Source organism: Solanum stenotomum, chromosome 6, assembly GCF_019186545.1.
Source record: "Solanum stenotomum isolate F172 chromosome 6, ASM1918654v1, whole genome shotgun sequence".
NCBI lineage: Eukaryota > Viridiplantae > Streptophyta > Magnoliopsida > Solanales > Solanaceae > Solanum > Solanum stenotomum.
In genome coordinates, this window is record NC_064287.1 from 37,370,429 (window position 1) to 37,397,541 (window position 27,113).

At 36.4% G+C, this 27,113-nt stretch overlaps 1 protein-coding gene across 1 annotated transcript in view; it reads left to right on the forward strand.

The window, feature by feature from the left end:
* The first annotated feature begins 933 nt into the window (after positions 1–933).
* Positions 934–27,113, forward strand: part of LOC125868185 (agamous-like MADS-box protein AGL27) — a 34,256-nt gene continuing 8,076 nt past the window's right edge. Inside the window, exon 1 of the mRNA XM_049548811.1 lies at positions 934–1,297. Within this exon, the coding sequence (XP_049404768.1) occupies positions 1,113–1,297 (185 nt within the window). The 5' untranslated portion in view covers positions 934–1,112. The remainder of the gene's footprint in view (positions 1,298–27,113) is intronic.

A 27,113-nucleotide genomic window follows, 5' to 3' on the forward strand; every position in this document is an offset into this window, starting at 1 on the left:
TCAAGTTTAGTGCAAGTTGTAAATACTTTTCTTGAAGTAATAAATGTGTTTCTCGACACTGCTATTGGAATAGAAATATATTTTCAAATTGAACTCTATCACTCTGGTGTGATGATTTTTAAAAAGCACCCAAACAAACTAAATAATTTTGTGTAATATATTTTCATTTCAAGTATATATAATAAGTTGAATTGTTGTCCAATATGATACATTCTCCCTTTAATTTTCCATTTTAATAACTTCTTATGATACATTTAAATGAGGATCTTTAAAATGATATATGTAAAACAAAATAGAGACTTACCTTTCTACATGTTAAAATTAAAATATTTGTTCACATTTTTCAGTCTTTTAAAAATTATTTATCCATTTACCAACGATTATTTATTTATCAGAAAATTTAACATCTCAGGTTGATGTTCATTTGATTCCCCAAAAATATCAAATAGTAACACTTCCTGGAAGCAAAATGATACATTATAAAATTAAATTAAAGATGATTGATCGAAACATAAAAATGTTATAATTATCATTTCTTTTACATTATTAATGTTTGTTACTACATAATTTTGTATGTAAGATAATATAATATTTTAGATTAATAACCAATAAGTTTTAAGTATTATTTTAGAAATTTCGATAATAAATTTGCAATTTTACTAGTTTCTAATTCAAATCCAAACAACCCAGTCTGTGTCACCGTTTTCTTCAGCCAATCACCGCTTATATCTTTAATAACAACACCACGCCGCCATCACCGCTAGCAGTCGCCTCCGCCGTTGGAATCTCCATTTTGAGCCAGGTGTCGCTCTCTCATTGGCTGGATTTCACACAATGTAACTTTTCCCTATTTTTTAATTTATATTCACCTAGTTACCCCTGTAAAAAAAAATAGAATTAGAGGTCTAAAGAGTAGAAGACGAATAGGCGTGGGAATTATAAGTAAACATGAAATTAAGGCTTTATTGCGACGATTCGAAAAAGGAGGAGAGACCATAAAACTCATAGCACTTTATGAAATTCGTGAAAGTGATGGAGATGGAGGTACAAAGCTTCTTATATACGGCCATTTTCATTTGTGAGAATTAGTTAGGGTTTGGGAGTTTGAAGAAATGGGAAGGAAGAAAGTGGAAATAAAGCGAATTGAAGATAAGAGCAGTAGGCAAGCAACTTTCTCCAAACGAAGAAATGGACTCATGAAGAAAGCCAAACAGCTCTCTATTCTCTGCGATGTTGATGTCGCCGTCCTCGTCTTCTCCAGCCGTGGACGCCTCTTTGAATTCTCCAGTACCAACAGGTTCTTCTTTATTTTTATTTTTTTTACTTCAAAATACTGATATGCTTGATTTTTCTATTATAATACTTCCTCCTGTTAGTTTGATTTTTGAATTAGCCTTATAAATATATATGTAATGTTTTAAAAAGCACTAAATCCTTTAATGGAAACTTTTTTTATTATTAAAACATACTTAAAAAAGAAAAATATAACGAACAAAGTATTATAATGATAATACTAATACTTTTTGAGTCCTAGATATTTGCAAAAGCAGTTTTTTTCTATCGGATTAAAGTCAAGCTATATAAGCTAACGCAGACGCCTATGTCATACGCAGTGTCTAAAACATTGTACGTATTTTAATTGGAATACAAGTCTTTATTTCATGCTCTACCTCACACCTCAGAATTCAGAAAAGTCTTCTTTGCCTTTGAGCATGTTTCACATGGGTAGAGAGTTTACTGCATGTCATAATATACTGTTGTGCAGAGGCGAATGAATTTAGCACTCTAGCTGGATTCGAACCCGGTGGTTCTTTGCCTTGTACAAGCAGCACAAGAACACCCCTATGCTCCTCATGGGTGCATTGTTAATTATATTTTTTTGTCAGTTTCTCAAAATAGATATACATATATACACATGATTTTTTTCGAAGTTAACGAGTGCACATGCACCCCACTAGTAAATGTAGGTCCACCTCTGCTATTGTGGACACCAATACTGAAATACCCATTAACCACATCAAAATTGAAATTTTACTACCATAGTACATGAAAATTATGAATGGACTCTTTAATCTGGTTGTTTCTAAAGAGAGCAAAGTTAGGAATAAGGGTGCATCTTTGTTGTAGATTTGGAAGCCCTATAGGGATAGTAGAGCATGTCCAATAAGATATAAAGGATGAAAGGAATTTGATGAATCTACCGTGTAAGTATTCATCACCAACTTAATTAATATATATTTTAAAGAAGAATCTAAAATATTCAAGAGTGTTGAGAATTGAAGAAAAAATCTCTAGCATGAGTATTCTCTGAGTTTAAAAATATTGTAGAAATAAATAGTTGGAGGAACATTCTAGAATAAAATAGTAAACATCCTTAGTAAACATCCTTTAACTAGATTCTTCCATCACCACCTAGAATCTTCCATCACCTATAAATAGAATCTTCCATCACTACATATAAATAGAAGTGGCTCATTTGAGGTGTGTGTGCTCAACAAGGTTTACTCAGTAAAGAGAGAGTGCGTAAATGAGTTGAACTCGAATAAAGATTGAGTGTTCAAGCAAGTAAATAAACAAGAAGTGAGTGATCAAGATAAAAATAAAATAGAGCAACAAAGGAGAGTTGCTTGAGTGTGAGTGCAAGAAAAATACAGGGTAAGAATTGTAAGACCGAACCCTTTGGGGTGGCCCAATGGTTTGGGCTTGGGACTTCCATGTTGAAGGTCTCAAGTTCGAAACCCCTTGCCAGTGAAAGCAAGGGGTTTACCTTCTGGGTCGAGCTCGTCGCATCGGGCTTGCCTAGTGCGGATTACCTCTCCTATGTGGTTTGCGAGCTATTGCATAGGAGTGGGGGTTTTACCCTGTGCGCACCCAAAGGGTAACTGCTGCGGGTTTCCCTTGTCATAAAAAAAAAGAAGAATTGTAAGACCAAAGTGGATCCTTACTTTGCAATGACATAATGAAATTCAAGTTATGAGCCCAACAATTCTCAACAAGTGGTATTAAAGTCGAGTGGGTAAAGAATGAGGTAGCAACTCTGACGACGATCTCATCTGAGAAGAATGATGCGCAATTACAACTTGAAAATGAGTTTTGTCGATCTCACAACGGATGATGAAGATCAAACAATACTTCTCAAAGGTAAAATGTTTATCTAATGAAATATCAAAATTAGATCCAGAGAATACTATCAGAGAGACAAGGATGAGGAGAATCACGGTTCATGTCTAAAATTGGAGTATAGAGACATAATTACGGCCACACGCTGGTTTGGCCAGAGAACCAACTTTATCTGTGTTGGAAAATTTATTGGTAAATGAAGAAGACTTTGGAGAAACCATTATCAAGTGTTCTTATTAAAAAAATGAAGATAAGGCACTCTTCAGCAAAAGGCAATGCTACTGAAAAAGGGGATGAAGAGAAGCTCATGGCCAAGGGAATGGGAATACCGGAAATAAATCAACCGTAAGAGCTTCTCACCTCTCACTCTAACGAAGAAAGGAAGCTAGATCTTGCAACTGTAAATGATAAACTTATTAGTTATGAGCATATGATTGAATCATTAATTTGTGATGCTCCAATCATATGACAAGTGATGTGAAAAGCTTATCGCCTTGAGCGAATATAAAGGTGGTAAGTAGTGGTGACTACAAGTAATTCAAAAATGCCAATAACTTATAATATTGGTAAGACGTGTTTGTGCTTCGTCATAGCCCCAGACAAGTGTAACTTCAAAATATCTTTCATGTCTATGAAGAACTTATATTTGTGTCACAACTAACAAATTCAGGAAGTTATGTCTTGTTTGGGCCAAATGACATAAAGTATATCAAAATTTGGAAGTCACAAGCACGTCAATCATCTAGAGAAGAAGATTAGAGTAAATCTATGGCATACCAGCTGAAATATCTTTTGTGGTATTTGATGAAGCACCAACATGGTGGTACAAATCAGTCGTACCAGATTCAAGATAACTAGAGCAAGAGTTACAATATTAACTTGAAGAAGGTATAGGGAAAATACAAATCACATACAAAAGAGCTATCTTCAAAAGGATAAAATAAGATCCCATGGCAAACTAGAGTACATGAAACCCCACAAGAGTTGTAAGGAGTCTAATAAGCTCTACAACCTCAACTAAGAAGATCGACACGACTGAAATGCCCAAATGACAAATATACATATGCAACAAAAATTAGTTGAGGTGGTCAATATCGAACAGTCTACTACCTTTGAAAAAGCTTTAAAGCATAGGGATCAGGAGTAATCCGGCAGAGATTGAGATTTTGAAAGGGCATAGACATCATGTTGCTTGTAGAGTTTCAGGGATCGCTCATGACGAACACACATAACACATTAAGTTGGCATTGAGGGGTAGTGTTAAGTATTTATCACCAACTTAATTAATATTTAAGATATTTCAAAGAAAAATCTAGATTATTCAATAGTTGTAGAATAATTGAAGAAGGATCTCTAGAATGAGTATTCCTCACAGAAGTCTAGAAATATTATAGAAAGAGTAGTTTTAGAATTAAACAGTTGGAGAAACATTCTAGAATAGAGTAGTAAATAGCCTTAACTAAATTCTTCCATCACCACTTATAAATAGAGGTGGTTCATTTGAGATGTGTGTATGCTCAATAAGGTGTACCCAAATAAAGAGTGTGCGCTCAAATAGGTTGAGCTCAAGTAAGGAATGATCAAGTGAGAAATAAGAGAGAATAACATAGAGAGTTTGCTAGAGTGTGAGTGCATGAAAAATTGAGTGTAAGAATTATAAAATTGAAGAAGTTCTTTACTTTGCTATATAAAATTCAATTGGGAGCAACCAATTGTGTGCCCTACAAATACTCAACATCTTCTTCCTTGGAAGACCCGTTATTGTATGTCTTCCAAAACCCGGGGATAAATTGTTGCTTTATATTACTACCATTGGATGTTAAATAGAGCCGTCAATATGGGCTAGGCCCGTTGTGCCAGTCTGGCCTAACCCGGGATTTGATAGGGCTGGGCTACGATTTTTGGAGTCCATTTAAGAAAAGGGCTTTTTAGCCTGACCTGAATAAGCCTGACGATTTGTGGGAATTGAGAAATATGGATAGGGCCGGCCCCTGGGCCAAATAAAAATTAATTAAAAAATAAAAAATAAAATAGAGTATTAAAATTAACAAGAGTCTAAACTCAAGATCAGTTTAAAGTTTGAAATATTACAATTTAAATACAAATTATGTTTATAAAATACATATTACGTAAAATAAAAATACCCTAAAATTTCTAGGAATCACTACATAGGCCGTAGCCTATGGAATATTGTCATAGTTTTTTGTGTTTTATTATGATAATTGGAAAACAATTAAGTTTATATTTTTATTTAGCTATTTATGCTTTTACTTGAAATCAAACTTAATAAATATTATAAAGATAATTTTATTTGTGGATTTGATTAACAAGTAGTAACACTAACACCATGTAATATTATCTTGTTGATATTTATGATAATATTTTTAAATTATAATTTAATTTAAAAAATTATAAAAAAATATATTTTTACGAAAAGAGGGCTGGCCCGGCAAGCCCGTAGCCCACGTACTTGTGGGCTGGGCCGACCATTTTCTGGCCTCACCAAAAATGGGCTAGCCTAGCCTGGCCTGACCCGTCAAATTTCAAAGCCTGTATGGGTTAGCTCGGATGGGGTGGGCCAGCCCATATTGACAGCTCTAAATGTTAAACTTGGTTTATGAGCATGCGATAGTAGTCTACGAGCTCTAGATCGAGCACACATTTTTGGTTCGAAAAGATCAGGACCTTTGCATAGTCCTTTTAAACCTTAAGTTGTTTCGTTGCCTCACTTAGTCCTTTTTTTCTTTTTCTTCACATGTAATTTCAATTAGTTTGACTCCATTGTTTAATTTGTCTCCACCACTCCTTCCACATTAATAGAGTTCCCATCTATCATTTTATGTTCCTCTTCTTGACATTATCCCCACATTAAAAGAAGTGTATGTTTATGGGATTGGATGCAAATATTTGTGCCTTTCCTTCTTTGTTCTCTTTAATTGGAAAGACGGAGGGAGGGGGTGGATCTATGATGACCTCATTTTGAGCTCTCTTTCTAGCATTAGAGGAACATCTATTTGATTGCCTTCTTTAATCAGAAGTAATATTGGACAAGTAGTTAATCTCTTTCTTTAGTATTTGAATAATCCAAGTGGTTAATTTCATAGAAATGTTCATTTAACTTTTAATTCATTGCATTGAAGTCACAAAGTTAATTTTTGTAATATAAGAATAATTTTGCAATTTTAAGTATGTCTTTTGACGTACACACTACAATTAGATTACTAATAATCATATGTTATTTTAATAAATTATTTCTATTTAGTAATTATGATCTTATATAACCAATTTAGCACTTGAATTGAAACATAGTTTAATCTTGCAATAGTCAACCTTACATCAATGCTCCTAAAGGATATCCCTATGCTTTGGTGGAGATGACTGTATGTCGACATGGAGAAAGGCTTATTATACATCAACAATTGTGAGTAGTTAAAAGAGATAAAGAGGCAATTACAAACTGCAATCGTTTGAGACGCAAATAGGTGCCATTATGTGGAAGTACATTAAGGATTTCATATGCTATGCTCTAAATTTCTAGCATGTTGGAGGAGGAATCCTATTTCATTTTGAAAATAGCTTGTGGTTGGACAAGCTTGAGCTATGACATGCTCCAAGTGTCCAACATGGATGAGACGGTAATGCTAGGAGTCTCTAAGACAACTTGTGAAATTAGAATTTTGTAACCTAAATTTTGAAAAGAAATATAAGTCGTTGTTGGAATCTGGTAAAGACTTATTTGTGTCACTGCAAAATTAGATCTGACAGGCACAAAGTGGTTTGGAAAATTATATGAGTATGGTCGGAATGATGGATGACCTACTGGAAAAAGAAATCTGATAGATAAGTGGCCAAAAGATTTCTCACACGCAAGTGTAGGACCTTCGAGAAGCGCATGAGATCACATGGGGGATTGTTTTCTTGGAGCGACAAACTAGGGTTTTCTCGACTGAACGTGATCTATGCTGTGGTAGTGTCGGATTTTGCACAACACTACTAGATAAAGATTGTGATGTGAGCACTGAGCAAGCCACCGGAAAAATTATGCATGGTGGTGATTTTTCTCCTGGAACTTCGCTAGAATATTGCACTACATATTAATTCTCACTGATGCTTTGATACCATGTGAGAACCAAGTAGGATTCTATATTCTATTCTTATTCATATTCCTATTCTAACAACTATATTTTTCTTTTTCAAATTTTACCCTCAATTTTTTATTTTTGTAAACATGACCCCATTAAAATTAATATTTGATGTATTTTTATGAAAAGGATATTCAACCAACCAAATATTGTTTTCGTAAACTATAACCAAACAAAACTCCATCTTCAACTCATCTATGCTCTTACTCGAGTTGCTTATAGAAAAGGTCATAGTAGCAGATCATTGACCATGAAACTCCAACTTGTGTTCTTGGCACCTAGCATCATTGTAGGCTTTTACATTCTTGCATTTGAAGGTCAGCTCCACCTCCTAGTTCTCTGAAAGGAACTCGTGGTGTGTTCTTTCATTAGCATTTATTACCCTGTTATCACTGTCTGGCACAAAGGCAAGGCTTCTTATTTCCCCAAAAGAACAGACTCTTCCAACGAATCTTCAATTGATAGAAAACCAACTTTTGGGTAATCAGCTCAAATAGCCAACTAATATATTCAGTGGCTTTAATAACCTGCATTTTTATCAAGGTCTGACATTATTTTACCTGGATCCTTACAATTTTCAAATCATCTTAGATTAATTAACTTGTAGAAAAATTTTATGGTGGTTGAGGCACAACCAACAATAGTTGTGTGAGGGCACCATTTCCTTTTGACATGTGTTTTCTGTGGGTCCCTCTTATTGTCACACTTTCTCCCCCTCACTTCCATTTTCTCAAAATTTACCCTTTTCTTTACCAATATTTTTACCGCTTTTTTTTTTTTTTTTTTTTTTTGTAGTCCTACCTTTAGTGAAAATAAATATATTCATGCAATTATTTATTTTGTGCTTTATCAAATTCATTTGGTTGACTCTTTTTTCTATTAATTTTCGTAACCCACAAGAAAAAATTGAATCTATAAAAGTTTCATTTCACATTTTAAGATACTAAACATAAAAAAAAATCTTTAACGAGAAACACAAAATCAATATTGGTGGAAAATTTAACAAATCTGGAAAAGAAAAGATAATTGAGTGTTTGATATCATTAATACATTATTATTAATATTAAGCATAAACAAAAATAAAAAAAAACATATTTGATAACTAAGAATTGAGTGATTAAAATTGAAATCTCAAAAAAAAAAGAGACTAAAATTTAAATAATTAAAATTAAATTATATATTTAAGTGTAATAAATAATGCCGATTGAATTTTAGTAGTTCAATTGGTTGATTACATGAATTTTTACTTTATTGAAGAAATTTCAATTTTTTTTTAAATTTCACTATCCTCAATTTTCTTGAATTCATCCAAAAATAAATAAATTTAATTTTTTCGACATATTACTTTAATTTCCCCTCAAATAAGTAGTAATAGATTTATAAAATATATAATAGATACCATGGGTGAGTTTCAAAGTTTCTTTATTAAAACAAAAAATAAAAAATAAAATTTACACTAAGAATTAACAAATAAAAAAGAAATGCTGGTAAGAAAGAAAAAGTAAAAGAAAAGATTAAAATTGGAAAGAAAAAGTAAGGAAATAAGTACATTATGGGTCCCATAGTATACATGTGGCAGCCAAAAGAGGTCTCACACAACTGACAGTATGTGTGCCTCGCCTAGAATAAATTTTTTCTAACTTTTTAGCTAATGACTGAAGAGACTGAAAGCTCTTATCCTTATTTACACTGTTTGCAATGGTTAAGTTTTGCTGCCCTCGGGTATCTGCATCTAGTATGTTTTCTAGTTCTTATTGAGGATGCTCTGATGAGACTCTCACTTATGAATCTTCTAAATAAATATTATAGACTCATAAAACATCTAAAATATTTAACTGAATTTATTCATGCTAAGCTACCTGGAGAACCCATGCTCTACTATAGACACTCTTAAAGCATCTGGAATTTTAAATGAACCTAGTCATACTAAGCTACCTGGGGATCCTGGAGACCATAAAGAAGCCTTGAAGAGCAGCTTCATGTTTAACTTTTATGTATGCAGATAATACATAGTTAATATGGACTATGCTTCTTGTAAAGTGTGATCTAATGTCATATTTATACAGCTATTTCTTATCATTGTACAATTAGACTATTTTTTATCCTGCCTTTATTTCTCAGTCCTGCTAGTTGATGCTTCTGAAATAAGGATTTTCTTCTTACAAGTGTGTGCTTCTAGTGATTCTGTCGGGCTTTAGGTTATTTTCTTGCTCATGTTCAGGATTTTTATCTCCTATGGATCATATCAGTTGTTACTGGGTGGCAAAGTCTTTTTTACTGGCAGTCACCTTACACAGTAAGAGTACCAAATCAATCAGTGACACTACTAAGCTAGGTTATTCAACTGTTAAGTGGTGAAGTTTTGACCACTTCCATACAACCACTGGTTCCAGAAGAGCATTCACAAAGTTATGGATGGAAATCACTAGAACACTTGTCAAATTGACTGAAATGGTCTTAGGGGAATTTCAACGTTTTCTTAGCTATATTTAGAATGAAGAACGGGGGTGACATGTTGAACTTATGTCTAATGATTTTTACAAATTCTTATCCATATCCTCTTTTTGGATTTGGGAAACGGCAGGCAATGGTCCTATTTTTACCCTTTCTTTCTTTACTGTGAGAAATATAAGGGAAGAATATTATTGAATTGTTGTTGTGTCTACATTATTACATTGAGATCCTATTTATAGACACTAGAATACAATCTTTTACCAAGTAGGATACTATTTACTATTCCTATTCCTATTTGTATTCTTATTCCTATTCTAAATAGGATTGTATAAACCTATTCCTATTCTAATAGGATTGTATAAACCTATTCCTATTCTAATAGGATTGTATAAACCTATTCATGTTCTAACACTCCCCCTCAAGCTAGTGCATACAATTCATGTACGTAGCTTGTTACAAATGTAATTAATACGAGGACCAATGAAGAGCTTGGTGAGATATCTGCAAGTTGATCAGCCGACTTCACAAATGTGATTGTCAATCTCAATGTGCTTGTCTTCTCATTAAATATTGGATTTAATGCATAATGTCAGTCAATCTCAATGTGCTTAATCTTCTCATGAAATACTGAATTTGATGCATAATGTCAATAAAACACAGAGTGATAAAATTACAGTGTTGAACTTCCTAAACCAAACTTGCAAAGACTGTTTCAGACCATAGAGCGACTCACATAATCGACATACAAGGCACTAAACTCCCCCGAGCAACAAAGTGCTCAAAATCTAGTATAAAGTAAAGTGTATAGATCGTGTTGGAATCAATAGATGAGTATATTAAACAAGAAAGTCACCGAAAATTGGCCGAAACATGCTCATACGCCGAAGTATTAGATTTGATGGCTGAAAGTGGTCATAATCTAAGAAATAAAATTATATGGGTAGGGTCGGAATAATGGCACGACCCAACTAGAAAATAGAAATTATTTAGGAAAGGTCGGATTGATGGCACGACCCTATTGAAAAAGAGAAATAATATGGGTAGGGTCGGAATGATGGCACAACCCTACGCAAATCAGATTTGAAGAGTCACCAGAAAGACGAATGGAACTATGCAAATCAAATAAATCAAATCTTAGGAGTCACCGAAAAGACACACGGTGCTATGCAACTTAGATGTGAGAAAGTAGTTCGGAAAAATCCACGGTACTACGCAAATTAAATATGAAAAGTAGTCCAGAGAGATGCACGGTGCTACACAAATCAAATATGCAAAAAAAGGTAGTCACCAGAAAGATGGAACGGTGCTACACAAATTAAATATGAAAAAGTAGTCACCGAAAAGATGGCACGGTGCTACACAAATACCGACGGATATGGGGTGGACACAAAACAGTCCTAGAAAATCACCGGAAATTGACGCACGGTGACCTGTTTAACTGAGTTTTCTTCCCTTGAATATGTTCATGCATATATCATTGATCTTACTTTTGTTAACATAATCATTGGCCAGACGGACAACATATATGGGTAATAGCCACCCGCCGGCTGCGAAAGCTCTTTGATTCTCTACCAAGATCGTAGAGGCTCTGATACCATGTGAGAAATATAAGAGAAGAATATTATTGAATTGTTGTTGTGTCTACATTATTACATTGAGATCCTATTTATAGACAGTAGAATACAAACCTTTACCTACTAATACTATTTACTATTCCTATTCCTATTCTAAATAGGATTGTATAAACCTATTTCTATTCTAATAGGATTGTATAAACCTATTCATGTTCTAACATTTATGATGAGACACCTACTTTAATCAAGAAGATGATTAAATTATCAATTTTCCATTGGTTAGAATGGACAACGTGTGTGACATGTTGAACTTTTGTCTTATGAATTGAAAATGTGAATTCAATGTTGATTAGGCCAAACACATGTGTTGTGAAAATTCCATGTAATTCACATGGCATTGAGAATAACTTGTACATTACTCAAAGAGAACAATGATATAAATACATGGAGAGAATAAGCCAACTATGGTAACGAAATATTCAAATCCCTAAAATCAACTATATTATCTATATTCATTATTATACAGATTTTGTAGCACTCCCCCTCAAGCTGGAACATAGATATTGATCATGCCCAGCTTGTTACAAAGGTAATCAACTCGAGTTCTATTCAACGCTTTTGTAAACAAATCAGTTAGTTGGTCTCTTGTCTTCACATAGCCAAAGGAAATCAAATTCTCCTGAATCTTCTCACGAATAAAACAACAATCAACTTCAATATGTTTAGTTCTTTCGTGATACATTGGATTTGAGGTAATATGAAGAGAACCTTGATTATCACACTAGAGTTATGCTAGGGTATGATGCTTCAACCCAATTTCAGATAAAAGATGATGTATCCACATATAGACTGTAACATAGCTCTATACTCAGATTGTGCATTGGATCGAGATACAATACCTTAATTCTTACTCCTTTATGATACTAGGTTCCCTCCAACAAAAATACAATAGCCTGTAGTAGATCTTCTATCAATTTTGGATCCAGCCCAGTCAACATCTGCAAAACACTCCACACGAGTATTACCGTGATTGCTATACAATAAGCCAAGTCCAGCATCTCTAAAACACTCCACACGAGTATGATCGTGATTGCTATACAATATGACAAGTCTAGGAGCTCCTTTTAAGTAACATATGATCTGTTCCAAAGCTTCCCAATGTTTGATCGTAGGTGCAAACATGAACTGGCTAACAACACTTACCGCAAAAGCAATATTTGGACGAGTCACAATAAGGTAGTTTAACTTCCCAACTAACCTTCTATATCTCTCGAGATCATCAAAAGAATCACCATCTTTCATAAAATGCACATTGGGAACCATTGGAGTACTGCAGGGTTTGGCTGCTAACTTTCCGATATCTGCAAGTAGGTCAAGGATATACTTCTCTAAGACAGAAGAATTCTCTTCTTGCTTCCGTTTACTTCTACTCTCAAAAAGTATTTCAACGAACCCAAGCCATTTGTATGAAACCTAGAATGCAAGAAAGATTTGAGGGAAGAGATTCCCACATAATCACTTACTGAGATGACAATGTCATCAACATATGCAACAAGGAGGATAGTGCCAGATGTTGGTTGTTGGTAACAGATCGAGTGATTACATTCGCTCATTTTCATCCCAAAATTCTGAACTACCTTATTGAACTTTCCAAACCAAGCTCGAGGACTCTGCTTCAATCCATACAAGGACTTCTTCATATGACAGACTCCCCATACTCCCCCCAAGCAATAAAACCATGTGGTTTAGCTCCATATACACATCTTCTCGAAGACCACCATGAAAGAATGCATTCTTAATATCTAACTTATGGCCCCCAAGGCCTAGCTCAAGTGGCAAAAGGTGGAGGATTTGTGGCTTGGGTCACAGGTTCAAGCCCCACACCATGCAAAACGAAGCCTGATATTTAAGTGGAGAAGGGTAGAGGGGCGGGTCCATTATCCATCGAGTTTAGAAGACTGTGATTGATCCAAAGGGCGGGTCACAGATGGATATCTCGGTTATCGAAAATAAAAAATAAAAAAATCTAACTTATGTAAAGGCCAATTCTCGAAAGCAGCTAGAGAAATGAATAAGTGGACATAAATGAGCTTGGCAACTGGGGAGAATGTGTGTGAATAATCTTCCCCATTATGTTTGAGCATACCCTTCAGCTACAAGTCTAACTTTAAGTCTTGCTATAGTTCCATCTTAACTTTCAATGTGAAGACCCAATTACATCCCACTAATTTCTTTCCCTTGGGTTAATCCACTAAATCCCACATGTTATTTTCTTCTAAGGCATGTATTTCATCAAGCATTGCATCAGACCATCCAGAATGATTCAAGGCCTTTTGGGTATAGAAATAGAGTCTAGAGAAGCAATCAATCAAAGATCTAGACATAGAGGATAAGTGGCCATAGGAAACAAATTACTAATGGAATACGAGGATTTGAAACTACGTGTACCTTTGCGAAGAGCAATAGGGAGGTCAAGATCTCGTGGAGGATCAGATGAATGAGGATTTGATGACAAAGGAATTGGTGCAAGACATGTATCATCAGCCCCTCGCCTCTTCGAGTAAACTTGAACAATTGGTGGTCTTGCCACATCAAATGGAGAAGGAGCTTCTGAAACAATAGTCGATTGGTCCTTAATAGAAAATTTGAGAGATGGAGGGACAACATCTGATTCTTCTGTCAAAACACTGGTGACCTGATAGACTAACCACTCATTTTTCTCTCCTTGACTTGTAGAAAAAGGAGGTGCATAGAAGAACGGTGTAGTCTCTGAAAATACCACATTAGTTGACACCAAATATTTGCCAAGTTTGGTAGAATAACATCAATACCCCTTTTGAAGGTGAGAATAGCCCAGAAAAACACACTTCAATGCTTTTGCATTCAACTTGGTAACAGATGGTCGAACATCTCGAACATAACATGTGTTTCCAAACACAATAGATTGCATGCACTTAATCAAAAAACAAGTTGGAGAGATCACATCTACCCAAAATTGTTTAGGAACCTTCATTTGGAACAAAAGTGCTCAAGTTGTCTCAAGTAAGTGCCTATTCTTTCTCTTAGCAACTCCATTTTGAGAAGGTGTATCGACGTATGAAGACTGATGGAGAATACCTGTTGTCTCATATGAATTGTCACTCCTTAGAATATGTACCAAAGCATTGAATTGTATTTTGACTTCAACACAGAAGGCACAAAAGTGAATAAACACTTTCGAGCAGATCTGCATAGAAGAAATCCAAGTCATCCACAAAAGTAACAACATACTTATGCCCAAATTTGGAAATGGCAGGACATGGTCCCCAAACATTAGAATGAACTAACTCAAAAGCTGACCTGCTTATTAACCCTTGGACTTAATGAGTTGCGATGATGTTTTGCAAATCGACATGACTCACATTCTTTTTATTTTTGATAACCTAGAAATCCGTCTGTGACCCGCTCTTTGGACCAATCACAACCTTCTAAACTCGGGGGATAATGGGCCCGCCCTCTACCTTTCTCCACTTAAATACCGGGCTTCGCTTTGCATGGTGTGGGACTTGAACCTGCGATCTAAGCCACAAATTCTCCACCTTTTGCCACTTGAGCTAGGCCTTGGGGGCGATATGACTCACATTCTAATGAAGAAGTATTATGAAATTGAGGACATTACTTCTTTAATAGAGGTAGAGAAAGATGTCTCAACCGATAATGTGCTTCATATAGAGACACAACAGTAGAGCAGGCAACAAATCTAGGCTCCCATTCATCAAGGATGTAGAGATTGTTAAATACATGCCCTTTACTAATAACCTGATTCGTCTTATGATCGCGAAACAAACAATGATTGGGAAAGAATGAAATATAACAATTAAAGTCTCCAGTAACTTAGTAACTTGGCTAACAAAAATAAATTAAAGGCCAACTTTGGTAGACTTAATACAGATGATAGAGTAATAGAAAAGATTAGTCTAACCGTCCCATATCCAACACTGTTGCAAGTTGATCCATCAACTTTGGTAATCAGAGAGGGTGCTCTATGTGCTTGAAAGCAAGAAAAATATTATGATTACCTGTCATGTGATTTGTGGCACCCGAATCAAAATCCCGTTTATTTGAAGAGGTGATAAGATATGTTTCATTTGATTCAACAAAGGAATTAACTTAAGTGGATCCTTCGAGAATTTATGGTATTGAGAGAATTTAGCAAACTCCTCTGCCGAAATTAGGACCATTTTGTTAGATAATGGACTACAAGCACCAACAACTTTAGACCTTTGAATTCTCTAATTACAGTCGGTCATTTTCCCAACAAAAATACTTACTATACCAAAATGAATTGATGGAGAAACCAACTAGTCCAACCAGATTATATCTTAAAATTAGACAATACCCAAGATAGACAGTAACCTATTTTGGATCAATAATCAAAGTAACAGTTCTTCCCCACACCAATTCCACTCAAGGCTAGCTATCCAACAAATCAGAGACCCAAAAATAGCTCCTGATAAATCAGAAAATCATCAAATAAATAGCCAAGTAGAAGTGTTGATTGAAGAGCAAAACCTGATGATGCTATAACAAAATCCCAATGCTAGTAAAAATTGTACGACATGAGTGAACTCGAAACATCAAATATTAGCAGAAATCCCTAGGAAAAAAATGTCAAAATACTACCAGGAGTTGCCCGACACAGAGAGACCACCAGATTATTGGTCAGAAACAAGCAACTCTCTCAAATCGTAGTGGTCTGTTGAACAAACAACCACCAAATCTGATGCAACACCACTACTGCAGTCTCACCGGAAAGGGTAATAGTGGAGCGTGACTCTCACACGAGTGACTTCCAACTGCCGAGATCTAGGAGTTTAAGATGGTGGGAAGTAGCCAAGTGGGTGGTGACAGAGATTTTGGAAATCTCAATCACTTCCGGTGAAGCCACAGTGGATTCTGGCGAAGTCATAGTGACTTCTGGCAAAGTCATAGTGACTTCTGGCAAAGAAAAAATACCAACTCAGACATTGGCTCTGATACCATGTAATTCATAAGATATTGAGAATAATTTGTATATTACTCAAAGAGAACAATGATATTAATACATGGAGAGTCTAAGCTAACTGTGGTACTAAATATTCAAATCCCTAAGAATTGGCTATATTATCTGTGAGAAATATATGGGAAAAATAATATTGAATTGTATATCTAAATTGTTACATTGAGACCTTATTTATAGACAATACATTGAAATCCTTTTCTAACTAGGATTCCTATTTCTATTCTTCTTCCTATTCTAAGTAGGAATATATATACATATTTCTATTCTAATACTTTCCCTCAAGTTGGTGCATACAATCATATGTACCTAGCTTGTTACAGATGTAAATAATACGAGGACATGTGAGGGACTTGGTGAAGATATCTGCAAGCTGATCATTTGACTTCACAAATTTCGTAACAATATCTCCTGAGAGTATCTTTTCTCTGACAAAGTGACAGTCAATCTCAATGTGCTTAGTCCTTTCATGAAACACTGGATTTGATGCGATATAAAGAGCTGCTTGATTGTCACACACAAGTTCCATCTGATCAATTTCGCCAAATTTTAGTTCTCCCAGCAACTGTTTGATCCAAACTAGCTCACAAGTTGCTGCAACCATTGCTCGATATTTTGATTCTGCACTAGATTGAGCAACCACACTTTGTTTCTTACTCTTCCACGACACCAAATTACCACCTACTAAAACACAATATCCGGATGTCGAATGTCTATCAGAGGGTGATCCTGCCCAATTAGCGTCTGTATATCCAATGATATGCTCATGGCCTTGATCCTCATAGAGTAGTCCTTTACCAGGAACTGACTTTATATATCGCAGGATACGAACAACTGCATCCCAATGACTATTACAAAGGGAAGTCATAAACTGACTTACAACACTCACAGGAAAAGAGATGTCAGGTCTAGTTACTGTGAGATAATTCAATTTTCCAACGAGTCGTCTATACCTTTCAGGATTATTAAGTTGCTCCCCCTGTCCTGGAAGGAGTTTAACATTCGGATCCATAGGAGTGTCAATAGGTCTACATCCCATCATTCCTGTCTCCTCAAGAATGTCTAAGGCATACTTGCGTTGAGAAATAACAATACCTGATCTAGACTGAGCAACCTCAATACCTAGAAAATACTTAAATCTGCCAAGGTCTTTAGTCTGGAAGTGCTTAAAGAGATGTTGCTTCAATTTGGTGATACCATCTTGATCATTACCGGTAATAACAATATCATCAACGTACACAACCAAATAGATACAACGATTTGGTGCAGAATGCCGATAAAACACAGAGTGATCAGCTCCACTACGAGTCATGCCAAATTGTTGAATAACTGTGCTGAACTTCCCAAACCAAGCTCTAGGAGACTGCTTCAGACCATAAAGTGACCTACGCAATCGACATACAAGACTACTAGACTCCCCCAGAGCAACAAAACCAGGTGGTTGCTCCATATAGACTTCCTCCTCAAGATCACCATGCAAAAAAACATTCTTAATGCCCAACTGATGAAGAGGCCAATGACGAACGACAACCATAGATAGAACAAGACGGACAAATGCTATTTTAGCAACAGGGGCGAAAGTGTCACTATAATCTAGCCCAAATATCTGAGTATACCCTTTGGCAACAAGGCGAGCCTTGAGCCGATCAACCTGACCGTCTGGATCAATTTTGACGGCATAAACCCAACGACAACCAACGGTAGATTTACTTGTAGGAAGAGAGACAAGCTCCCAAGTACCACTCTTATGCAAAACAGACATCTCATCAACCATAGCCTGCCTCCATCCAGAATGAGAAAGTGCTTCACCTGTAGTCTTAAAAATGGAGATAAGAGGACAAAGACGATACAAAGGCATAATGGGGTGATGATAGACAATGATAACTGAAAGTTTAGATACTGCAAAAGTATATTTTATTCATAGTGTTTGTACAATATTTATAAGAGAACAATAAAGACCAATTAAACTAATCAATCCCTAATTCTTAGGAAATCCTTGAATCAAGGGATTTCCTCTGAACTATTTTTCCTACAATAATATATTCTAATCCCATATTCACAGGAGCAGATTCTAATCAAATCTGCCAGCTTTATTTGTGGAGCAGATTATAATCAAATCTGCCAGCTCAATGGTGGAGCAGATTATGACTAAATCTGCCTACTTATTCAACACTCCCCCTCAAGTTGGCATGTAAATATCAAACATGCCTAACTTGCTCACAAAGGACTCAAAAGTAGTTCTGAAAAGACCTTTTGTGAAAATATCTGCAACTTGTTCTGTTGTTGGCACAAAAGGAATGCACACACTTCCATCTTCAATCTTCTCTTTAATGGAGTGTCTGTCCACTTCAACATGCTTTGTTCTATCATGTTGAACTGGATTATGAGCAATGCTTATGGCAGCCTTATTGTCACAATACAACTTCATTGGAAAACTCACAGGTCTTCTTAGTTCTTCCAAAATTCTCTTGAGCCACAATATTTCACAAATTCTGTGTGCCATGGATCGATACTCAGCCTCAGCACTACTTCGAGCCACCACATTTTGCTTCTTACTTCTCCATGTCACCAAATTTCCCCAAACAAATGTACAATATCCAGATGTAGACCTCCTATCAATAGATGAACCAGCCCAGTCTGCATTCGTATAAGCCTCAACACTTCTTTGCTCGTTCTTCTTGAAGAACAACCCTTAGGATTCGATACACAACTTCTTGATGTTCTTCTCGTGGAGAATGCATGAACTGGCTGACTAGGCTCACAACAAAGGAAATATCAGGTCTAGTATGTGACAAGTAAATCAACTTGCCTACCAATCTCTGATATTGGCCCTTATCAATCAATTTTCCTTCCTTTACAAACTTCAGATTTGGATCAATTGGAGTTTCAATTGGTCTACAACCACTCATTCCTCATTCCTGTTTCTTTTAACAGATCAAGAACATACTTCCTTTGTGACACTATAATTCCTTTCTTCGATCGTGCAACCTCCATGCCAAGAAAGTACTTTAGCGGGCCTAAGTCCTTTATCTCAAATTCTGAGCCAAGGCGTTCCCTTAGATTTTTTATCTCAACCACATCATCTCTTGTGAGGATAATATCATCAACATACACTATAAGAACAGTTGTTTTTCCTTCCAGTGAATGTCGAGTAAACATTGTGTGATCTGCTTGTCCCTGCACATACCCTTGCTTTTTCACAAATTGAGTAAACCTTTCGAACCAAGCCCTTGGAGATTGTTTTAGACCATAAAGAGATCTTCTAAGCCTGCATATCTTTGACTTGTACTTCCCTTCAAAACCTAGTGGGGGATCCATATAGACTTCTTCCTCTAAGTGCTCATTCAAGAAAACATTCTTCACATCCAACTGCTGAAGAGACCAGTCGAGATTTACTGCGATTGTCAACAGAACTCTAATTGAGTTTAGCTTAGCTACTGGAGCAAATGTCTCGAGATAGTCAATGCCATATGTCTGCGTGAATCCCTTAGCTACTAGGCGGGCCTTATACCTTTCCAAGGATCCGTCTGATTTGAATTTGGTGGTGAACACCCATTTACAACCCACTGGTTTCTTTCCCTCGGGTAAATCCACTAACTCCCATTTCTCATTTTTTTCAAGAGCTCGCAATTCCTCCAAAATAGCCTCCTTCCACTCGGGAACTTGTAGAGCATCCTGCACATTTGTTGGAATCTCCACACTAGAGAGTTGTGAAGTAAAGGCTGAATAACTAGGAGACAACTTTTTGTAGGACACAAACATAGGCATAGGATATTTAGAAATAAATCTAACACCTTTGCGTTTTGCAATAGGTAGATCTAGATCTAAGGAATTAGAAATAGAATTTGTTGGAAGAGTACCTTGAATTACAGTAAGGTCTTGTGGGACTGATTTTTGGCTGTGTGAGAATCTTCGGTCTTTTTTTCTTGAGTTCAGTTCCTTCTCGAATACACCTGCATTTCTGTTTTTTGTTCTCTATTCCCATTTTTATTTTTGTCATTTGAAGGCGCTACAGGTTCAAGTTCAATTTCTGAGTTTTTATCATTTAAGTCACTTTGGTCCTTATCATCTCTTGGATCACACTTATTCATATCTTCTCCTACATCTCTCACATCAGTATTTATTGTAATATTAGGCTCTTCATTTGCTTGATATCTAGTTTACTCAATATCACAAAAAAAGGAATCTTCACCTACATGATACTCCCCCTGAAGATGAGTAGTAAAATAGAGTTGCGACTCAAAGAAAGTTAAGTCCATTGTGACAATTATCTTCCTAGCATGTGGATCATAACACTTATATCCCTTTTGACTTGGGGTATATCCTACAAAAATACACTTCTTAGCCGCGGTTCAAGTTTACTACGATTATGGACATGAACAAATGTTGTACAACCAAAAACACTCAGAGGCAGATCTGTAGTTAACCTAGAACTAGGAAAACTTTCTTTGAAAACTTTAAAAGGTGTCTTAAATTTAAGAGGGCGAGATGGCATCCTATTAATAAGGTAAGTGGCAGGCAAGAGAGCCTCTCCCCAAAGGTGTTGTGGAGCTTTACTAGTAAACATTAAAGCCCTCGTTACCTCTAAAAGGTGTCTATTCTTTCTTTCGGCGATACCATTTTGTTGAGTTGTATCTGGACAAGAGCTTTGGTGTACTACCCCAGTTTTTCTAAAAAAACTTCCTAATTGTTCATTAAAAAATTCACGGCCATTGTCACTCCGAAAAATCTTGATTTTCTCATTGAACTGTGTTTCCACCATGACATAGAAAGTCTCAAACATATTTTTAACCTCAGATTTGTCCTTCAATAAAAAAACCCAACTCAATCTAGTATGATCGTCAATAAAAGATACAAACCACCGTTTCCCAAAAATTGTTGAGATTCTAGACGGACCCCAAACATCACTATGAATCATTGTAAAAGGTTTTGAAGCTTGATATCTTTGAGAAGGAAAAGAAGATTGGTGATGCTTAGCCATTTCACAAAATTCACATTGGAATAAGGATGGATTTTTATCTAAATAACTAAGGTAACAAATGTCTTAAATAATAAAAACTTGGATGTTCAAGCCTATAGTGCCAAAGCATGACTTTATTCAAAACAAAAGTAGAGTTCAAACAAATAGGATTTAGTTGTAGTGAGTTATTCCCGTTGTCAAGAAAATAAAGACCTCTTGATTCTCTAGCACTGCCAATCATCTTCCCCGAGACCTTTTCCTGAAATTCACACAAATCGGAATAAAAAATAGCACGACAATTAAGAGAACGCGTTAATTTACTGACAAAAACTAGATTACAAGAAAGCTTTGGAACATGAAGAGTATCATGAAGTATAAGAGATGGTGATAGCTTAATAGTTCCTTTTCCAGCTGTGAGAAATATATGAGAAAAATATTATTGAATTGTGTATCTAAATTGTTACATTGAGACCCTATTTATAGACACTACATTGGAATCCTTTTCCAACTAGGATTCCTATTCTTATTCCTATTCTAAGTAGGAAATACTTATTTCTATTCTAACACTCCCCCTCAAGCTGGTGCATACAAATCATATGTACCTAGCTTGTTACAGATGTAATTAATACGAGGACATGTGAGGGACTTGGTGAAGATATCTGCAAGTTGATCATTTGACTTCACAAATTTCGTAACAATATCTCCCGAGAGTATCTTTTCTCTGACAAAGTGACAGTCAATCTCAATATGCTTAGTCCTTTCATGAAACACTGGATTTGATGCGATATGAAGAGCCGCTTGATTATCACACACAAGTTCCATCTGATCAATTTTGCCAAATTTTAGTTCTCCCAACAACTGTTTGATCCAAACTAGCTCACAAGTTACTGTCGCCATTGCTCAATATTCTGATTCCGCACTAGATCAAGCAACCACATTCTGTTTCTTACTCTTCCACGACACCAAATTACCTCCTACTAAAACACAATATCCGGATGTCGAACGTCTGTCAGAGGGTGATCCTGCCCAATCAGCGTCTGTATATCCAATGATATGCTCATGGCCTTGATCCTCAAAGAGTAGTCCTTTACCGGGAGCTGAATTCATATATCGCAGAATACGAACCACTGCTTCCCAATGACTATCACAAGGGGAAGTCATAAACTGACTTACAACACTCACAGGAAAATATATGTCAGGAAAAGATATGTCAAGTCTAGTCACTGTGAGATAATTCAACTTTCCAACAAGCCGTCTATACCTTTCAGGATTACTAAGTGGCTCCCCCTGTCCTGGAAGGAGTTTAACATTCGGATCCATAGGAGTGTCAATAGGTCTGCATCCCATCATTCCTGTCTCCTTAAGAATGTCTAAGGCATACTTGCGTTGAGAAATAACAATACCTGATCTAGACTGAGCAACCTCAATACCTAGAAAATACTTCAATTTGCCAAGGTCTTTAGTCTGGAAGTGCTTAAAGAGATGTTGAACTTCCCAATAAAAGTTCTGAAGTGCTTATAGGGCTAGAACTTCCAATCTCCATATTTTTAGAACCAAAAACATCACACCCAAAAGACATTATGCTAAATTTGTCTTGGAAACAACAAAAAAACAGCCTGGAAATAGCCGGAAAATTCAACTCTCGAAGAAAAAGGTCGTCAAAAACCGCCTGGAAATAGTCGGAACCCTAATTTCAGTGATCGGATCTAGTCAAAAACAGTATGGGCCTGGTCGAAATGGCTGGACGACCCCAACTGTCAAAAAAATTCTCAAAAAATATGATCAGAAAAGCCCTCACGCGCCGGCGCGTGAGCCAGATCTCACCGGGAATTACCACCTCCGATAGGCGCGTGGGGTGATGTTTTCCGGTGGTTTTGGCTGGGGTTTGGTCGCGGGAGCTTTTTGAGCCTCGTGGTGGTGTTGTTTTTCGCACAACACCTACAGAAAGAAAAAAGAATAACAAAATCAGACCCAATAGTCACCGGAAATTGACATAGACATACGGTGACTTGTTTGTTCTCACCAATGCTCTGATACCATGTGAGAAATATATGAGAAAAATATTATTGAATTGTGTATCTAAATTGTTACATTGAGACCCTATTTATAGACACTACATTGGAATCCTTTTCCAACTAGGATTCCTATTCTTATTCCTATTCCTATTCCTATTCTAAGTAGGAAATACTTATTTCTATTCTAACACTAGCAATTGCAGAGAAGGAACCATCAGCTATCTTGATTTTATTATTCCTTGCACAAGGAGTGTAAGTAGAGAAAAAACGGGAATTTCCAGTCATGTGGTCACTAGCTCCTGAATCTATGATCCAAGAATCTATTTGATTGGAATTGGTACTAAGAGCAGACGATACAGTACCTATTTGAGCAAAAGAACAGGAAGGATTAGAAGAATTTTGTGCATTTGCACGAAATTGTGGAGATTGAAGGAGTTTGTGCAGAATTTCCAATTGTTCCCTTGTAAATGGAGACGTTTCTGGAGAAGGTTGCTGCCCCTGATCAAAATAAGTTGTTTGGAGGGCCTGACCATTTTGAGATTGAAAGCCACGATCATCAACTCCCTTTTTCTTCCAGTTTTGTGGTTTCCCATGAATCATCCAATATGTTTCACGGGTGTGCCAATATTTTTTGCAATGATCACCATGGCCTTTTGTTTTTGTCCTCTCCATTCTTCATTGTTACAAGAGCTGAAGAGTCTATAACAGGTTTTAGTTCAACATTTAAATTAGGTTTTAACATAACTTTCCTCCTAGTTTCCTCTCTCCTAACTTCAGAAAATGTTTCACGAAGTGAGGGCATAGGATTTTTTCCTAGGATTCGCGACCTGACCTCGTCAAACTCTCAGTTTAATCCTGCTAAAAAAAGGTAAATCTCTCATTTTCTTCCTTTTTTTTTTGCTTTTACACTAGCCACAGAACACTCCCATTCATCATTGTAACACTGGTCTAACTCTTGCCACAAGGACACCATTTCATTATAATAAGTAGTGACTTCATCTCACCCTGCTTAGCTTGCCATAGTTTAATTTTTAACTCAAAAATTTGAGAGGCATTTTCTACATCTGAATATGTCTCCCTAACGGCTTCCCACACATCCTTAGCAGTGGGCAAAAAGAGATAAGATTTACCTATGACTGGTTCCATGAAATTTATTAACCAAGCAATCACGAGTGAATTCTCTAATCTCCAAGAGTTCATCTTTGGGTCTCCAACTCCAGACTTTTTTGTCTTTCCGGTCAGATGTCCCAGCTTTCCACGGCCATCGATTGCAAGCTTTAATTCCAGATAGTTCTTCCTATTTAATCAATGAGAAGTTAACTGGAAGGTCATATGAGAAGCATTGCCTACTTGTGTCATCAGATTTTCTGCAGGAGCTTCCAGAGAAGAACTTTTGTCTTTTGTTGATGTTTTAGAAAGATGCTCTCCGTGAAAGGCTGTTTTACCCATATGATATTTGGGGAAAAAGTCCCGCTCTGATACCATGGAAGTTTAGATACTGCAAAAGTATATTTTATTCATAGTGTTTGTACAATATTTATAAGAGAACAAGTAAAGACCAAATAAACTAATCAATCCCTAATTCTTAGGAAATCCTTGAATCAAGGGATTTCCTCTAAACTATTTTCCTAGAATAATATATTCTAATCCCATATTTACAAGAGCAGATTCTAATCAAATCTGCTAGCTTTATTTGTGGAGCAGATTATAATCAAATTTGCCAGTTCAATGGTGGAGCAGATTATGACTAAATCTGCCTACTCATTCAACAATAACTCAAGAAGGTATAATGAGGGTTAGTATTTCGAGTGGATCGTATACCTTTTTGAAGTGCAAGCGGTTGGCTAAGAGGAGGCAAGTCCGCAGTACGAGCAGGGTCTGGCGCATGACATGAATCATCTGGGACTAACGCTGGACGCGGACGACAATGATAAGTTAGGAGTGGTGGCACTACAACTGGAGATGTAGAAGTAACCGTAGATTCCTCAAAAGTTGGTATAGGTAAAACCTGAGGTATGGGTAAGACCATAGATACATCAAGATGATCAGAAGACGTATAGTAAGGTTGAGACTCAAAGAATGTAACATCAGCGGACATAAGGTAATGATGAAGATCATGTGAATAACAACGATACCCTTTTTGAACTCGAGAGTAACCAAGAAAGACACATTTGAGGGCACGAGGGGCTAATTTATCTTTCCCTGGGGCAAAGTTATGAACAAAGCATGTGCTCCCAAAGACACGAGGGGGAATAGGATAGAGATGTGACTCAGGAAACAGTATGGAATGTGGAACCTGATTCTGAAGAGAAGATGAGGGCATTCTATTTATTAAATAACAAGACGTAAGAACTGCATCTCCCCAAAAACGCAGCGGAACATGGGATTCAAGGAGAAGAGTACGAGCAGTCTCAATAAGATGCCTATTTTTCCCTTCTGCTACACCGTTCTGTTGAGGGGTGTATAGACAAGTAGTCTGGTGAATAATGCCTTGGTGAGTCATAAACTCCTGAAATTGGGAGGATAAGTATTCTAAGGCATTATCACTACGAAAAGTACGAATAGAAATACCAAATTGATTTTGTATTTTCAGCAAAGAAACTTTTGAATATAGAAAATAACTCAGAATGATCTTTCATTGAGAAAACCCAAGTACATCTTGAATAATCATCAATAAAACTAACAAAATAACGAAATCCTAAGGTGGAATTGACTCTACTAGGACCCCAAATATCATAATGAACTAATGAAAAAATAGACTCTGAACGACCCTCAGTATTACGTGAAAATGTAGCACGAGTGTGTTTCCCAAGTTGACACGACTCACAATCTAATTTGGATAAACTAGACAAACTAGGCACCATCTTTTTGCAGTTTGGATAGACTGGGATATCCCAAACGTTTGTGAATTAGATCTGGGGAATCTGTAACGTTGCATGCTTTCAAGAAATTTGAAGAGGCAAGGTAGTAAAGGCCTTGTGATTCATGTCCTGTTCCAATCGTCTGCCCCGTACTGCGGTCCTGCATGAGAAAAAAGCCATCAAAAAAAGTTATGCTACAATGTAGATCCTTCGTCAAACGACTAACAGATGCTAGATTAAAAGGAGAACCAGAGACATAAAGAACAGAGTCTAGGGTGACAGAAGATAGGGGTTTGGCTTTTCCAACCCCTTTTGGTTTTGTTTGGATCCCATTGACTAAAGTAATAGTTGGAAGAGATTGTGAATAAACAATATCGGACAAAAGTGATTTATTACCAGAGATATGATCAGAAGCCCTTGAGTCCATGACCCATGATCCAAGAGTACTAGACTGTGACACGCAAGCAAAAGAATTACCCGCAACAAAAACATCAGGTTGTTCAACCGAAACTACTTGTGGAGACGTTTGTCATATTCTGTCTGAGCAATATGAGCATTATTGGATGGTTGATTAGGTTGAGCACCATATGCTACTGGTGGAGATGTCTGTTTACTTGCACGATTTCGAAGGAACTCATTATATTCCTTAAGAACAATAGGATCATAACTAGGTGGTAGACCATGTAAAATATAACATATATCACGAGTGTGTCCAGGTTTATGACAATGACTACACTTGGATCGAGGTTTCCCAAAACACCCTCCCCCTCGCTGATTCTCCATAGACTGGTATGCATGCTTTTCTGTGGTTTGAGATGCGAGAATAGAGGAGTCAACAATGGGTGATGAAACTTCTTTGTGACTGGGAGGTGCAGCAAGACGAAGCAGACGAGAGAATAATTCATCAATTGAGGGAACTGTAGGACTGGCTAGAATCTGGTCACGCACA